The sequence below is a fragment of the Panthera uncia genome, chromosome D4 (assembly GCF_023721935.1).
Source record: "Panthera uncia isolate 11264 chromosome D4, Puncia_PCG_1.0, whole genome shotgun sequence".
Taxonomy (NCBI): Eukaryota; Metazoa; Chordata; class Mammalia; order Carnivora; family Felidae; genus Panthera; species Panthera uncia.
This window is the reverse complement of record NC_064807.1, coordinates 40,830,657-40,848,560: the sequence shown is the minus strand read 5'-3', so window position 1 is coordinate 40,848,560 and position 17,904 is coordinate 40,830,657. Positions and strand designations below refer to the sequence as shown.

The window sequence follows — 17,904 nt, the reverse complement described above, 5'->3', positions numbered from 1 at the left end:
TATGTGCTTGTCACTCTACCAAGGATGGTGCGGGGTTGAAAAATGTGTAATCAATAGGGTTTCTGCCCTCAAAGAGCTTACTTTCTCATTAAGGAGAGAAGATAGACACATGCAAAACAACCATAAATACACAACAGCATGCAATTAGGTGATGAATCAATACTCCATTTATAGTATAAATGCTATAAAAGTTCAGAAGAGTAAGAAAGCCACAGAAATAAAGGAAGATTCCATGAAGGATGTGGCATTTGATCAAATTCTTGAAAGATGGGTAGTATTTAAGGATTAGAAGATAAACCTGAGATGCAATCTTCACTTTAACACTTACATGTTGTGTGTCCTTAGGCAAGATATTTAAAGCTGCAAAGCCTCTTTCTCATCCATACAGTAGGAAGGATAATGTCTAACTCTACAGTGTGTTGGGAAGATTCCATAAATATGTAAAGAAAATGATAAAGAACCTAATACATGGTACATACTTAGTAAATTTTAACTATAATCAAAAATGACCTTAATGTAGTTGTGCCTCTTTTTCTGAATGATTTCAAATGAACTTTGGTGGAAACAAATTGGCACAGATGTGAATACGTAAAGAGGAAGGTATGCATCCAGTTAGAAAGAAGAAACATGTAGAGATGATCACACATGTTTGAGGTGATCCCTATTTGATGAGAACAGCAGGTTCAAATAGGAAAAAGCACAGTGTAGATGTGGTAAGTCATTCTTTCATTGAAAACAAATTTATTGATCAACTACTAGGTACCAGGCATTGTACTAAGTATGAGAGTTGAATAAAGGTGAGCTTTAAAAAGCAAACGTTACAATTTGACTTGACATAGTAGAAAACCAGGTGAAATGGAAGTTATTTATTTTAGCCATCTATTATGCAAAGGAGGTACATGTAATAAAAATAGAATTGAGGGGCGCCTGGGTGGGTCAGTTGGTTAAGCCTCCAACTCTCAATTTTTGGCTCAGGTCATGATCTCACGGTTCGTGAGACTGAGCACCATGCACTTTGGACTCCTCGCTAACAGCCTGGAGCCTGCTTGGGATTCTCTCTCTCTCCCTCTCTCTCTGCCCCTCCCCAGCTCTCTAACTCTCTCTCAAAATAAATAAATAAATTTAAAGAAATTAGACTTTAAAAAACTAAAATCTGACAGCAAATAGACTAGAATGAGAGTGGAGGGTGGACATAAGGAGTGTAAGTAAAAAGCTGTTGCATTTGTTAACTTGAAAGAATGGTGGTCATATGAATGATGCAGGAATGGACAAACATGAGGAGTAAACAAAAGAACTTCTATGTGATTTAGTAAATGACTTGATTTGGGAAATGAAGGTAGGAAAAAATGATTCAAAGATGAATATAAGGTTTGCCCTTGAGTGAATGAAAGAACGACACAGAAAAAGGAGGGGTTGTTGATGGTTTCGGAGTCAGGTTAAGTTTGAGGTGAAGATAAATTATTTGTTGAGCATTTACCTTACAAGATCCATGTAGTCAATATAAGCAAAGGCAGTAGAACTGGGGGAAAATGATTATAAAGACCATGTTGCAGTTGGGATGGTTCAGACACCAAAGATGACCACAATGCAGACAGGAGAAAGGCTGGGAGGTTTGACCTTTTGCGCAAAGGAACGAGTGAGGAGGAGTGAGTGTGTGAAGCAGTGGGAAGAGGCTAGGATGAAGGAGAATGTGAAAGAAACCACAAGAGGGGAGAGTTCTGGAAAGCAGTTGACCAATAACACTAAATGCATCTAAGAGTCCAAGAGAATGAAGTTTGGGATAAATACTTGTGGGGCATTTATCCACAAAATTATTGATGGATAACTATAAAATAATGTAGAATTAAAATTTTTTTAATGTTTACTTATTTTTGAGAGAGAAAGAGAGAGAGAGAGAGAGAAAGAGAGAGTGTGTGTGTGTGTGTGTGTGTGTGTGAGCAGGGGAGGGGCAGAGAGAGGGAGCACGGAACTGAAGCAGGCTCCAGGCTTTGAGCTGTCAGCACAGAGCCAAAGCAGGGCTCAAACCCAAGAACTGTGAGATCATGACCCAAGCCAAAGTTGGACACTCAACTGACTGAGCCAGCCAGGTACCCCAAAATAATGCAAAATTTAAGAGGTATTCTAAGGTAGAACAATTTTAAAATATATGACAAATATAGATCTTGTGTTTTTAAAGTCCTGACAGACACTAATCTTTGGATTCAGGAATAAGAACTGAAGTTCCTGAGATTTCCCCAAATCATAAGTTATTCAGCATTTATGTAACACTTCACTTATATATATATTATTAAATAATAATAGTGACCATAATCATAAATAGTGAATCCTTTTTCTGTTATATGGTTATAATTTTTCTGTAAAAAATAATAATAAATGCATGGCTTATTAGTATTATGAATATATTTCTAAGAAGGTTATCTATTTAAATAACATGTAAAATTAGTTCTACCTGATAAGGACATTTAATAATGGAAAACACTAAAAAAAATCAAAAAACAAACACACCAACATAAATCCCAAGCAAAAGACATTAAAAATTGCAAGAACAACAATTACCATTGATAAAATGAAATTTTAAAACTTAGAATATATTAATTGCCTTACCTGATAGTCTTTACCTGTGTTTCACGATTAAGCTTATACTCATAGAAAAATTTCTTTCATTTTGTGCTCACATTGGTCAAATTGTTAATCGTGAGTCTGAAAGCATCTTCAAGTTGAACATTAGCATATGTAGTTCCACATAAACTCATTTTTTAAGGGTGAAAATATTTTGTCTCCCCTAATTTTGTTTTTTTTTAAATTTGTTAACGTTTTATTTATTTTTGAGACAGGGAGAGACAGAGCATGAACAGGGGAGGGTCAGAGAGAGGGAGATACAGAATCTGAAACAGGCTCCAGGCTCTGAGCTGTCAGCACAGAGCCCGACGCGGGGCTCGAACTCATGGACCACGAGATCATGACCTGAGCCGAAGTCAGCCGCTTAACTGACTGAGCCACCCAGGCGTCCCCTAATTTTGGTTTTGACATTGAAACTGGGTTGCTCTTTTTTAAGTTCAGATCCCCCACCTCCAATAATATTTGTATTTCCTTCTCTTTGCATTTCTTAGGGGTTAATAAATTTACAAAGAGCTGCAGTCCACTGTGAATATATTGGGCAGTACTTGAAAAACGTAACATTCCAAATCTCCTATCAAGATTAACAGCACTGCACAAAATCACATGTTGAAAAATTTAAATTTAAGGACTTATTTGGTTTCTAAAACATGATTATTTCTTGGAACAAAATTCATACGATCTGTATAGAATATACTATACAAATAAACTTACATTTACCTAATTTGTAAGAATGATGAGTCATTAGCAGCAGATAGGGCCATGAACACGTACTTTTAACGTAGCCACAACTACAAATTTACTGATTAGACAGTAACCATTTCTTGAAGGGTCACCAGTAACTTTCAACTTGTATGTTAGCATTTCCTGCTTTTGCATTCATTTGAACTAGTTATGTCTCTGTAATGATGGTTGGGTTTTAATTCTTACAGGAAAATTATAATACTTTCCCCATTTTACTGATTTCTTGACATATTTTTTTCAGAATTTGGAAAAAAATATATAAATTTGATAGAAAATGACAGCAAGGAATTCCTGCATGAAAATATGACTCAGACATGTATTTTTATTTCGGAAGCTTTAAGCTGAAAGTAATAGGAAAAGCAATGTTAAAGTGGCCTAAATGATGAAGGGATTCATTATAACATGTATCAAGATGTCCTAAACTACCTGGCGTTGGTTAATTTAACAAATCAAAAACAACATCAAGAGCTCACGTGCTTTCCACCTTCCTACCTTGTCATCCCTGGTGTGTGCACTCCCTCCTGGTCACAAGACAGATGCAGCTGTTTCAGGTGCCAAGGTCTCACGTCCTAACATTCAAAGCAGAATGGGGACAATTTATTTCTTTCAGTCTTTTTGTTTTAGTGAATAAAACATCTTATCTCCAAGCCCTCAAAGACTTCCCCTCATCCTTCATTAGCCAGAACTAAGTAACATGCCCATCCTTAAAGCCATCACAACAGAAAAAACAGGTGAAGCATAATCAGTTTAGTACTATCTAGTTTAACTTGAGACATGGAAAAAAGGGAAAATAGCTATTGTGCAGGCCAGTGATTCTCCAACTGTTTGGTCTCATGACCTTTTTTTTTTTTTTTTTTTAAAGTTTTTCATTTATGAGGAGACAGAGAGAGTGGGGATGGGCAGGGAGAGAGGGAGAGAAAGAATCCCAAGCAGGCTCCGGTGCTCTCAGCGCAGTGCCTGATGCAGGGTCTAAACTGAGGAACCGTGAGATCATGACTTGAGCAGAAATCGAGTCAATCGCTTAACCGATGGAATCAGCCAGGTGCCCCTGGTTTCATGACCTCTTAAAAATTATTGAGGACTGCAAAGAGCTTTGGTTTATGCAGTAGGTATTAGTATTTCTTGTATCACAAATTTAAACTCTGAAAAATTTTAAATGGTTATTAATGTATTTAATGAAAATAATAATAATAGGGCAATCATTTATTACTATACTGTGGTAGGTGGAATGAAGGTTCCTAATAACGGTTCACATCCTAATCCCAGGTACCTATGAATATGTTCAGGTATGACTAAGGTGATGTTGAGATGGATCTTGAGATGGGCAGGCTATGCTGGATTATCTAAATGGGCCCAATATAATCACAAGGCTAGGTATAAGTGAAAGAAGGAGGCATGTCTAGCTATCATAGGCTTTAGAGATGTAAGGCTATCAAGAACCAAGGAATATGGGTGGCCTCTAGAAGCTGGACAAGGTAAGGGAAAGGATTCTCCCCTTGGGTCTCCAGAAAGGAAAACAGGCCTGCAGACACCTTGATTGTAGCTTGATGAAACCCGTTTCAGACTTCTGACCTCTAGAATTATAAATTTGTGTTGTTTTAGGCCACTAAATTTGTGGTAATTTGTTACAGCAGCACTAGAAAGCGAATACATACCCATGTTTTAAAATGAAAACTATGTTTTCCAGAACAAAAAATAGAGAAAAGTGGCACTGATCTACATTTTTTTTTTTTTTTGGCAAATCTCTTTAATGTCTGATATAACCAGATAGGTAACTTTTTGTTTCTGCTTCTGCATTCAATTTGTTGAGTATCACACATCAGGCTGCCTTTGGGAAATTCTGCTGTACATTTGTGACAATGTGAATGAGAAAGGCAAATAATTGCTCAGTATATAATAAAAATAGTTTTGACCCCATGGCCCTCCTGAAAGGGTCTCGGAGACCCCAGGGTTGCCCCAGACCACACTTTGAAGACCCCTGTTACAGGAAGTCAACAGTTTTTACTCCACCCCCAAAAGAACAGATATGGCACGCTTTTCTCCCCCTCATATTCCTAGAGCGAACTTGTCTGGCCCTAAGGTCATCGTCAACATAGGGAAATGATTTTGACATTTCTTTCTTAATTCTGCCAATATTTCTAAGAGCTTATTTTGTGCTTGGCACCGTTATATGGACCAATGCTATGTAAGCGAACAAGGTCAATACAGCTCTTGCACTCACAGAGCTCATGTTTTAGCTGCATAAAAATAACAAGCACATAAACAAGACAATTTCAGATACTTCTAAGGCACATAAAGAAAATAAGTAATGGGAGAAAGTGTGAGGGGTATTTCAGGAAGTGGGTAAAGAGCTACTTTAATTAGAATCTAAAGAAGTGAAGTTAGAGCTGAAATGTGATGAATGAGAAGGAACCATTGGAAAACATGGGAGAATATTCCAGGTGGAGAGAATGGCAGGGCAAAGAGCAGGAAAGAGCTTGGCAAGGTGGACAGAAAGAAAGCCAGTGTGACTTTAGTGTGGTCACAAGAGGAATAAAAACCGGAAGAAAACAGTTGAAAAGCCCAGCACGAATGGATCATTAAAGTCTTGCAGGTCACAAAAGAGTTTAGGTTGTAGTCCAATTGCCATACAAACGCACTGGAGGAAAGGAGATGCTGTGGCGTTCTCTGTATCTTTGCTTCTGTAAATTCTTCCACCTTCTCCAAGGGCTGCTCTTTGGGCCCAACACATCTTTATAATGAGGACTCTCTAGAAAGGCACTGGATCCCAAATAGACACATCTCGCCTCACATAAATTGTTTGTATGCTAACATCAAAAACAGATCTGGAACCAATCAGGGGAATGTAAATTACAGGTTACTTGATGTGGAATAACTTCTGCTGTTGGCCAGTGTAGGTGCACAGCCAAAAATGCACTGTGTGAATACAATTGTTTGGCAATTGCTGGTCTGTCAGTTGTCCAAAGCGGTAAGTGTGTGAATGGATTTGTATGGGTAATGACTCTGAAATTAGCAACTAGCTTTTCTCGTCTCTCCATGATACAGGAAAACACATTGGAACTTGGCTCATTTCTGGAGAATTCTTGTGATGATCCTCAGTTGCTCAGAATGCACATTTGGTCGTCATTATCCCTTGTGTAATCAGTTTCTACAAACTATAGGATGATGTTACAGTGATGTTTACAGAATAAGGGAACATGCTCCACACCTTAATCAAATCATTTAAAGATGAGCCTTCTTAGAGAACATGCATTTATATATATATATATATGCGTAGTCATTAGATAGTCTTTACTTTGATTTATGCTCTAGAGAAGTAATCTGTCTCCCACTAGAAACCTCCAGATGAACCATGTGCCTAGAATTCTATAAGGTATTTACTATAAATAATATAGTAGAAGCCTTACCAGACAGACCTTTCCACAACAAGATGATGCAGAGAATTACACAAATACAGAAATGAGTTGAAATCTGCTTTCCAAGGGCCTAAAAACGGTCAGAAATTTGGACCCAATCAATACACAGAACTGCAGGTGCGGTGGCCCCACTGTTAAAAAGCGCGATCCACGTGAATAATAAGCCTAATCACATTTTCAGAACAGCTGTGGCTACTTGGGCCATAGTCTCTCATCATGCCTCCCAAATATTCTTTTTAATTGTTGTGAAAATTTATATTAAACTGAAGACCAGACTGTGCATCAAATAACCTAGAAGTATGTACTTCCAAGGCTACATATTTTCAAAGGAATTTAATTCTGACCTCTGGATGCAATGGAGCAGTTTCTCTGCCCCTCTACTTCGGGGAAGGCAGAAAGGAAGAAGGGATGATTCAAACCTGTTGTTCTGCCAAAAGTCCTCCACGATTCCGATTTCTAGTGAGTGCTCAGAGAATCTGCCCGAAACCTGTGCCTTCTTTCCATGTCAGATAAGCAGAAAGTTTGCTCCAGCTATGATCAATCTGCACAACGCAGAGATGTTTTTTTGGCATAAAGCGTACGCTAGAAAGCGGATGGTGATTAAACTCGCCCCCACCCCCACCCCCCACCCCGCTTCTTGCGGCCGGCTGGGGAGTGTGTTTTGCTTGCATTGAAGAAATGTCCTTCAGCTGCAGGCGTGTGCGTTTTTGCGTCTCGGGGACAGGACGACGCGGGCCGGCTGAGTGTCACCCACAGATGTGATCGGTCTTGCCCCGCGGAGACGGCGGTCCCCTTCCTCTCCCCGGGCCGTCTCCAGCCCGAGGCCCGCGGCCCAGACCAGGGGAAGGGGAAGGAAGCCCTCGCCGCAAGCCGACGTCTGGGCCGGCACAAAACACGCTGCCACCAGTAACTTTCCCCCCGTGGCTGCGCGCAACTTTTTTGCCTGTTCGCCCAGCACGTTCTGTCCCGAGTTTGTGTCCCCTGGGTTTTCCTCCGCTTCCCTCACCTTCTGTCAGGCGGCGCGCGGAGGACCTGGGTTGGCGGGGGCGAGGGGGCGCCGGGGCCGCCGCGGCGGAAGAGAAAAAGGGGAAGGGGGAGAGGAGGGGGCGGCGGCGGCGGTGCGGGAGGAGGAACTGGTCAAAGGGGACACAGACCGGCGAGCGCCCGAAAAGGAAAGCGACGCCGCGGTTTGCTGCAGTCGGGATAAAGTTCGCGCCCTTTCCTCGGGGTTTCTGCCTTTGACAGCTGGGCGCTGGCAGCCACCTCCACCTCCACGCCCGCACCCCCCGGGGGGCGCCAAAGTTGTTTTTCCATCCCCACCAGGAGCCGCGCGAACAGTAACAGGGCGGGGGTGGGGGGGTGGGGAGGCGAAATATACATCCTCCCTCACGAAACCCCTAGAATCTGAGGACAAACAACAACAAAACTAACCCACTTCTATTTTGCAAAAGGGAAGCAACATTGTAGTCACGACAATTTTGCAGAGAGGAGAAACTTGTGGGGCTTGCAAATCCGCCCCAGGTCACCTCGCCCGCCGGTCTCTCCCCCGCCCCCCACAGCAGCCCCCCCCTGGGACAGTCCGTTCCTTTTTTTTTTTTTTTTTTTTTTTTTGTTGTCCCGTGGAGCCAGGGAACTCTGCAGGCTCCGACTTGGAGAGCGAGGGCGACCCTGGGCGCGTGTGTAAATCAGTCACCTGAGCGCAGAGGGGCCGCGGCGAGGGCGCGCGCGGGCGGGCGGGCGGGGAGAGGCGGAGGCGGCGAGAGCGGCGGCCCGGAGGAAATCGGGAGGGGGAGGGAAAGAAAGGCCGAGACAGAAGCAGCGAGAGGCGGCCGAGGGGCTGGTCCAGGCGCGGCCGCTAAGAGGAGACCAAGAGGCGGGGGCTGCACTTGACAACCAGCATGCCGAGATGGTAAGAAGTTTCCACCCTCCTTTCCTTTTTATTCTAGACTTCGTCAGACGCGAGCCCCGCGCCCGCGCGCTCCCGGGGCCGCCCGGGGGCCGTGTTTTCCTCAGGTCCGGCGGCGTGAGGTGGAGGGGGGCGCTGAGGAGGGCGGGCTGGAGGGGAGAACCCCAGCCCGACCCGGCCCCCGCCGTGCTCCCGAAATTTCCCCTCAACTTGGCCCAAGTTTGCGAGGAGAGCTCCGGGGTGGGAGGGGTGTATGTGTGTGAGGAGAGAGTGAGGGGCTCGGAAGTTCGCCCCCTCTCGCGGCGGGCGAGGAAAGGTGAGCGGCCGGCGAGCGAGAGGCTCCAGGGAGTTGGGACGGGCTGGGGCGGACGGGGTGGAAGGGAGGCGGGGGATGAATGGAGCGCTGGAGGGAGTTCGGGGCGGAGAGGAAAGCGTTTTGGACAACGGTAACTTTTAAAACTTGCCCGCGAGTGAGGGCCGGGCGGCTGGGCGTGGGCGCCTGGGCGCGCTGGTGCGCCGCGCCGCGAGGACGCGGCCGCCGGGTCCCGGCACCTTGGCGTTTCCTCTCCCCTCGCCCTCGCGTTCGGGAACCCTCCCTTTGTACATGAAGAAAACGTAGGAAGGTGCTCCTGGAGACTTTCTGAAGAATGTGCGAAACGTGGGGCAGGAAAATAAACCCGAAAGAGACAGATTTTTGAGGTGCAGTTTTCAAGGCGCCCAATTGTTTTACTTACACGTTGCCTGCAGGGTAGCATTTGGGGCCCGGGGAGGGGGGGCAGAATTAAGGAAAAAAAAAAAAAAGGAGAAAATAAAACTGGAGGACATCCCCCGTGTAGTGAGGCTAGGAAAAGTTCCAAGTGCAAGTGGTGGACGAGGTGGGAAGGCGAGATTCGAGCACGGCTCCTCTCCTCGAAGCGGCTTCTCTGCAGCGAGGCAGCGTGCAGTGAGTTCGCGTGGTGATGAGCGCTCTGTCCGCTTTCGGGGAAGTGATTTGTTAGCAATGGGGTTGGACCACTCCCTTCCCTTTAGTTTGCTTCCACCCAGTGCTGCTATTGTTGCCCCCCCCCCCCCCGGGGGGATCTGATATATACTGTGTTCTGCGTGTAGATGGAATATGTAGAAAAGAAGGGAGATAGCGGGTTGGCGTTTTTTTTTTTTTTTTTCTCTCTTCCCTTCCCCCTAATGTGACATCTCTTGTTTCAGTGATCAAAGTCACAACTGGAGTGTAGGAGATGCGACTGTCAAATGCAGGCGCGCGCACACACACACACACACACACACAAAAGTAGCGTGCGCCCAAGACTGTGGTTACAGTAACGCTGACAGAAATTAAAGTGGTTTTGAAAGCAGCGTGCGATTTATAGTGGTTCCCATTTACCCTAGAGTCAAGCTGTTGTGAAGCTGATGTACGAAAGACACCATAAAATAATCCTGTGTACCCAGGATTAAAGTGGCAGAAAGTGGCCTGCGTTATTATTTTTTATGTACTTCGTGGACACTTGCAATGGTCGGAACCTGTGTTTTAGGCGGAGGCGTCAAAACAAAGTATTAAATCTATCTGTTCAGTGCTTGAGTTTTTCTTCCAGTGGCATCTTACGCGGGAACACTGTGCAAGCCCGTTGTAGGTCCTATTTTTCTTTACCCCAGCCTGTGTGCTGTTTGTCTACACGCCTGTTCCCAAATACTAATCATTTTGGAAAGTGCCTACACCCATTTGTGATCCACTGCTTCGTATCCTGCATTTTCAGATGTTCACTGTGCGCACACATACGTGTTTTAACTTGAAGAGTTTATTCCTGGCACTAATATTTAGTGTGTCTGATTTGAAGACATACTCCAGAATAGTGAGAGCTTATACAAGTTAATAGAACTTCCTTTCTTTACCGTTTGGACTCACACACACACGCACACGCACACACGCAGAATCCCTTGCGAACCTTTCTAGGGTATCTGCGTTTTATGTTATATTTGTAGCTGTTTCATTTAAAGTGTTCAGCCTTAATGAAGTTCTTAGTTGCAGCTACTTTTTCTGTTCCCGGAGAGCAGAGTATTTGAAATCCAGATTGCTAATCACTCTACCAAAGTACAAGAGTATCTTCACCTGAGGGAAATAATATTGAACCTGAATGTGAACTCGCTTTGAGGATCTTGTGAGAAAAGTCTGAAACTGTCCCTCCTTCCCTCTGGAGAATATGAAGTTCAGTGTTGTTTGCATGTAGAACTTTGAACAAGCACCAACCACCCTCCTGTGCTTTTTAAAAATAAATATAGAGGAAACATTAATAGCAGTTATACATTCCCAATACCTATTTTCTTTTTTCTTCTACCTGAAATGTGAGAGATCCGTCAGGCAGGGATATGTGATTACAAAAAGAAGCAGACAAAAGCAGAGCTGACTATTGCTATATTAAAATGTAAGTGTTACAGTTTGAATTTTCAAGTGAGAGTTTTTGAGTTCAGTGCTTTACATAACATTTTGTCCTAATCTTGCTTGCTGTCAGGGATGTTTCATGGTTGTGCAATTGCTGCAGTCAAGAATGCCAATTTGCATTCCAGGAGTGTCATTTGATTACTTTTATCTGCACAGCTCCAAGACCGGCCCAGACCTCTCGTTTCATCTTGCCATGTCACGAGTCAATGCTGTGTCGTCTTTTCAAAAATCTGCCTGATTTAGACAAGAAAGAAAAGTACTTTCATGTTGCAGCCGCAGTCCCCTGCTAACTTGTCAGCAGCAGGATATGATTCACTTGGGCCCAGAAGAATGGAACAGAGAGGCGGGTTAGGCGGTTCAATAAAGCCCACGGACAGGTAGTGTGTGACATCCCCAGAGAGCCACAGTTAATGAAGAACAGGTCTGCTTAGTTCTCCACACGCTGACCTGGTGCTGTCCCCACAGTTTTCTCATTTGATCTTTCCCAGCAAATTGATCTTTTCTTGTATTTTTTTGCCTTCCAAGTTAGTCCTTGTGGGACTGAAATTAGCAGAGCAACTTAAGTTGGATAATACAGCTGTTCAGAAAAGAAGAAATTGGACACTGGCTCAAAAAGGGGCGGGGGTTGGGGGTGGAAGGAGCTATTCTTTTTGTTGTTCCTGGGAATATTTCTTATATTAAGGGAGACCAGAATAGGTGATGACTTGAAGTTCGTGGTTCCCTTTATTTTTCATTTTATAGTTAAGGTTCAGCACCATTTTAAATATTCCTGAAGTATGTGAAAGATGACCTTTGTGAGTGTGTGGAGTTCGTTTTAGCGTTGTTTTTTTTTTTTTTTCAATTTAGCACTTTTCATATTCACTTGTTTGAAATGATTTGCCTGTTGACTGTGGCTTTTATGACTATCGTAAGATAGGCTAAATATCAATGGTGTACTTCGTCTGTATTATTTATAGTCTTCTAAATAACTGCCACCCTAAAATATCCAATACTGAAACGCAGAAAAGATTAAACAATTAAGAAAGTCATTACCAGTGTTGTGTGTAAATACTTGGGTACGTGGAAATGTTTTCTGCAGTTACCATCAGCATCTTTTATTTTACGTAAACTCCAGAGATACGATGTCAGTACATTTTTTTTTTTTTTAAAAGTCAAGATTCTGCATTTAAATGTAGGTTTTTAGAACTGAGACCAGATCACAAGTTTGGATTTCTGTAGATATTCATATATGTTATTTGTTTTTTGAGATGAAAATTAATTTTAGCTTGGTAAATCTAAGATGGGAATGTATATGTAGTTTAAACAGGTTAAAGTTTTACTCTAGAATTTTCCATACAAAGCTTAGGTTGGAAGCAATTAATAGATGAAATTAATGTGGCTGTAAGGAGCAGTGCTTTGTGAATTCCCCTGCAGATGGTCTCATATACCATCTACACCCTTGCAAGAAACAGTTGAAAACATTTCTTGTGGAAGAGGAGGGAGCCTCCTAAAATCTTTTCTGTTGGATGGGAATTACATAGGATCATTGGTTAGTAAACTCCTCTCTGAAGAGCTAGAGGGAGCCTTATGATTTTATTAGACATACTTAAGGTTAACAGAAATCACTCTGGCAGTCAGAATGTTGTAGAAAAAGAGTAGATAATAAATGCTGGCTTAATGTTTAGGCTTGGAGGTGCTATTGGTTTTTTTTTTTTTTTTTTTTTTTTTTTTAAGCTGTGACAAAAGCACCAGAACTTTCTACAAGAATAGTTAAGTAGTCAGCTAAGGATTCTAGGGTTCTCTACCTTTTATGTGATTTGAAGTGATTTGAAGATCAAGCAAAATGCGACCAAATACGCTTTAAATAGGATTTGGTTTGCTAAATACTGTCTATTTCGCCAACTGAGGGACTTCTGTAAGGAGGCCACTCTTCAAAGTTCTATTAAAAGTAACTTCCTACCAAATCACTGAGGAGGGGAATACCTTCTTTCAGTTCATTAAGGACAACCTCCTTTCTGTAAATAATGGTTTTGAAGGAGTTCTACATACAACTGCCGTACTCCAGAGAGAAAATTCCTTTACAATAAATGCTTCGTTTATAAGCATAAAATAGTAAACCATTTATAACGTTGATATATTACGAATCAGTAAGTTAAATTTAAAGAAATAGAACTTAAGTGGTATTAAATTCAATATTTGTTGTTTAATTTCACATTTGTTTATCAGTCTTTCCACTGGAATTTGCAATATGTTTACATTAAAGAGTCATTGATCATAATTGCTCTTTAATATTTACATACTAGTTTTTAGTAGCATTACTTTGGACAAACTTATTTACCATTTAAGTAAATAGTATAATCCAATGAGATAAACTACCCAGATTTGTCTTTTTTTCATCTTTCACACAGTAACTCTCATTATGTTGCTAGCCAATAAAAGTCTTTATTTGTTGCTTATTAGATCCCTCAGTACACTCAAGAGTTCAGCTGTAATTTAATTTGGCTGTTCAAAGAGGCTGCCTTGTTTTAAAACATGTTCTCAGTACGCTTTTACCATTTATTGTGAACCTATATTCAACTCATGTATATGCATAGGATGATTTTACAGATAATCATTTTTTAAGGTTCATGCCATAGCAGAGTCGTAAGTTTTTTCTTTGAAAAAAAATCAGTACCTAACAACGTCAAAATATTTTTTTTGTTTTTTACTGTATGTTTCCCTTGACATTCTGGAACATTTTTTTTCTTAGTAATTTAGATATAGTTTTGCTATTATAATTTAAAATCAGTTCCCTAAGGTATATAACCTTCCCTTAAGGTGTAGTGAGAAGAGCACTAAACTAAAATAAATAAGTTTAATAATTAAGAATGTTAGTTGAGGGCATTTCACTATTGTAGTCACTTGAAATTACAAAAAGTTTGCCTTGTACTTCAACTTTGCTAGCATGATAAATTCAGTTTCCTTACAGTAGGCTGCTGGGAAGTTTTGCAATGAGTGGAAGATGGCTTGAGAGTTCTAGTGATATTTGTAACAAATCATGTTCACTGAAAACTAGAAATTGACTGCAAAACTCTAAGATGAGTATCAGGAATTCTTCCACAAGGAAGGCCGAATGTGGAACAGCTATATGAGTCATTGCATGTATATCTTACCAGTGGGAATCACATCAAACCAGCCCTTTAGATACAGTATTTAATAGTTGTCAAAATGTACAGTATTGTCTTGGAACTTGTGGTTCATGAGTTCATAGTCCCAGCTTTTTTGTGTTCAGTACAAAGATGTAACAACCCACACAAAACATTTTTCTCTTATTATGACCTTACATTTGCCAAAGTGCCCCATGCTGAAATTCCTTTTCAGTATCCCTTTTTTTTTTTTTTTTTTAGTCCAAAGCCAGACGTGTACCCAGACACAAAAGCCTCTGTGTATAGCAAGCTGTTTTAAATATTGTGACTCGACGATGTGCTGTCCTTTCTCTGCTTGAACCAAGGATCTCTGCTCAGTGTCTGTGGATTACCAAGCTCCTTCTTTATTGTACCTCTTGTCAACTATTCCTATTCATTTAACCTTTCATTAGTGTCTGTGCAGCTTCACTGTCTAGAAATGCAAGGAAAAACCGAAAGGCCCCACTGTCACAGTTATTAGATTTCTCGGTTACATCCCAGCAACCATAAAGAAGTAAGAGTCGACACTATTGTCGTGCGTGCTGCTGTCCTGGGGTGCAGCTCTTCTGTGCATGTCAAGGACATGTGCCACATGTTGATATGCATCCCAGGGATAAATGCACAACATGGGGGATAGGCTGATGCTGGCAGTAATGAGCTTTGTAGGAGTTATTGCAAAGACCAACAGTTTGTGAAGGAATTTTGCTTAACAGGCCAAGGAGATAGACAGAGTTGAGGGCTGCCAAGATTTGCCTGTGCTGGAGCTTGTCACTCACATTGTTTTCATCTAAACTTCATTTGAGGGGAAAATTGAATACGTTTGACAGCAATGAAAAGTGTTATTTTCATTTTTTAATCTTTCAGAGGATAAAAGTGGTATTTCTGGTGACTAGTATATTGTAATTAAACGTTTTTTATACTGACTGAATTGTGTATATGAATGGGTCTATTAGCAATTTATCTTATGTATCTAGAAAAAATTGATAATTAATGGATATATATGTTTTAAAATCTGTATAAAAGTAATATAGTCTACTAATTTTCCTATGCTGCTATTTTCCCCCTTTGATTTCCCTCTGGCATAGCCTGGTGTTATCACTTGATTTTTTAAAAAATGTATTTGCTTTGTTGCCTCAATGTAAAGGAAAACCAGGATGAGTATCAGATCATTTTCAGGTCATAAGACAAATATTTGCAGATTTTGCATTGGGAAAATACTACTTTAACATTTTAGAAGATTCATAGAATTATTTTTAAGAATTTTCAAAACATTTAAATAGAAAATAATTGTCATACCTCATCTCTCTTTAAAAGTTCATTTTTTTTGAACAGGGAAAACCTGTGTTACCAGAGATGAATAAAACAATTTTGTTTTTCTCATTTCAATGATTTTTGTCAGTTTACCAAACTCTTTGGGGCCCTCCAATACCTTTGCAAATATATTAATAATTTATTAGCAAATCTCTGTAAAGTTATTTATAGTTTTTACTTCACCCTACCTTTTTTAGCCAAGGTTAACCTTTTAATAGTTGTATTTGAAGCTTTCTCTGGTAAGTTTTTCATGGTGTCTTGTGAATGTATAATTGGCTTAGTTGTCCTTGTTTCAGGGAAGAGAGATGAGCCATTTTTCACAGTCCTTCCCTTAGATGAGATGCTTTCTTCCAGGAAAAAATATATTCAATAATTGACAGCCGTGTGCCCAGCCAGGGCATGTTCCAGTCTCTTGGCCATTGGGTGGAAATTCTGTATACATGATACTGAGATGAATCTGTCTTGATTCTCTGAGGTGAACTGGTGGCCTTCCCACAGACAAGGCAAGGGTATGTTAACTTTCCCCTTCTAACTATCCTATTTCCATTTATTATAGTTTGTGTTGGGTGAAGTAGAAGAGGAAAGAGGGACTTGTAAGGGTACAACAAAAATACACCCCTAGAAGTAGGCCAGAGTTATATGATAATTAAAGGGAAAAAGAATACACGGCAGTAGCTGCTATCTATAGGAACCCTCCATCTAGTATTCATCCAGTCAGTATCTTAGTGCAAGAAGCAGCACATCATTATCTACTCCAGACTGAGAACAGGCCCCATTCTTTCCCACCCAGGTTTGAGAGCCTCTATTTCATCATTTGTAAAACAAGCGAGTTTGATAATTTCTAAGTTATTTTTTAATTGGAATATTTAATATTTTATGTGATAGGACTATATAATCATAGCAGTATACTGTTTTTAATAGCTCTGTTGGCATGTAATATACTAAATTTACTTGTTAAAAACGTACAATTAATATTTTATGGATATAGCATCTTTTATTTATCCATTCATCCAGTGATGTACATTCGGGTTGTTTGCACCTTTTAGTTATTATGAATACTGCTGCTGTAAACATTTGTGTACAAATGTTTTCATTTCTGTTGGATATGTACCTAGGAGTGGAATTGCTACGTCATATGGCAACTCTCTCTATCTTTAACTTTTGAGGAACTGCAAAAGTTCCTCAAAGTTTCCAAGGAAGCTGCACCTTTCTACATTTCTACCAACACTGTATGAGTTTTTTAATCTCTTCACATCTTTCCAAATTTGCTATTGTCTTTTAATTTTAACCATCCTGGTGGGTGTGAAATGGTTTTGATTTGCATTTTCCTGATGGCTAATGATGTTGGCTGTCTTTTCATGTGCTTACTGGCCATTTGTAGAGTTCTGTGTAACAAGAAATGTCTGTAATATCCTTTACCTATTTTTCATTTAGGTTGTCTTTTCATTGTTGAGTTGTAAGAGCTGTTTATATATTCTGGACACTATATTCTGGACACAAGTCCTTTAGGAGATGTAGAATTTGCAAGTATTTTGCCTTTCTGTGGGTTGTCTTTCTTACTTTTTTGAGGGTGTCCTTTGAAGCACAGAAGATTAAAAATTTTTTTTTTAGTTATTTACTTATTTTGAGAAAGAGAGAGAGAGGGAGAGAATGTGCTCACGTAAGCAGAGGAAGGGCAGAGAGAAGGGGAGACAGAATCCCAAGCGGGCTGGGCACCATCAGCACACAGCTTGACATGGGGCTCAAACCCACAAACTGGGGGAGATCATGACCTGAACCAAGATCAAGAGTCGGGTGCCTACCCATCTGGGCCACCCAGGCACCTGAAGTCCAGAAAGCACTGTACTTTAAAGTACTTTAAATTTTGATGAAGTCCAACTTATTTTTTATTTTGTCATTTGTGTTTTTAATGTGCTAAGGAACCACTGTCTAACCCAGGCTCATGAAGATTTACCCCTATTTTCTTCTAAGAATCTTCTAGTTTGAGCTCTTACATTTAGGTCTTTGATTTGAGTTAACTTTTGTGTATTATGTGAAGTAGAGATCCAGTTGAATATGGATAGCCAGTTGTTCCCAGCACCATTTGTTGAAAAGAGAATTCTTAACCCATTGAATTATCATGGTGCATTTGTGGAAAATTATTTGACTATATATGTAAGGGTTTATGTCTAGACTCTCCATTGATTAGTAGGTCTATCTTTGCAAGTACCACACTGTCAAAATTAACTGTAGCTTTGCATTAAGTTTGCCACTGAGAAATGTGTCTTCCGATTTTGTCCCTTTTCAAGATTGTTTCACTATTCTCAGGTCTTTAGCAGTTCATTAAAATTTTTCTGT

General features: G+C 40.7%; 1 protein-coding gene across 4 annotated transcripts in view; it reads left to right on the top strand.

Annotated features, from left to right (window-relative positions):
- Window positions 1–8,375: 8,375 nt before the first annotated feature.
- Window positions 8,376–17,904, top strand: part of BNC2 (basonuclin 2) — a 432,990-nt gene continuing 423,461 nt past the window's right edge. For all 4 annotated transcript variants that reach the window (XM_049618060.1, XM_049618382.1, XM_049618308.1 and 1 more), the window contains exon 1: window positions 8,376–8,685. In XM_049618060.1, the coding sequence (XP_049474017.1) occupies window positions 8,683–8,685 (3 nt within the window). In that variant the 5' untranslated portion in view covers window positions 8,376–8,682. The remainder of the gene's footprint in view (window positions 8,686–17,904) is intronic.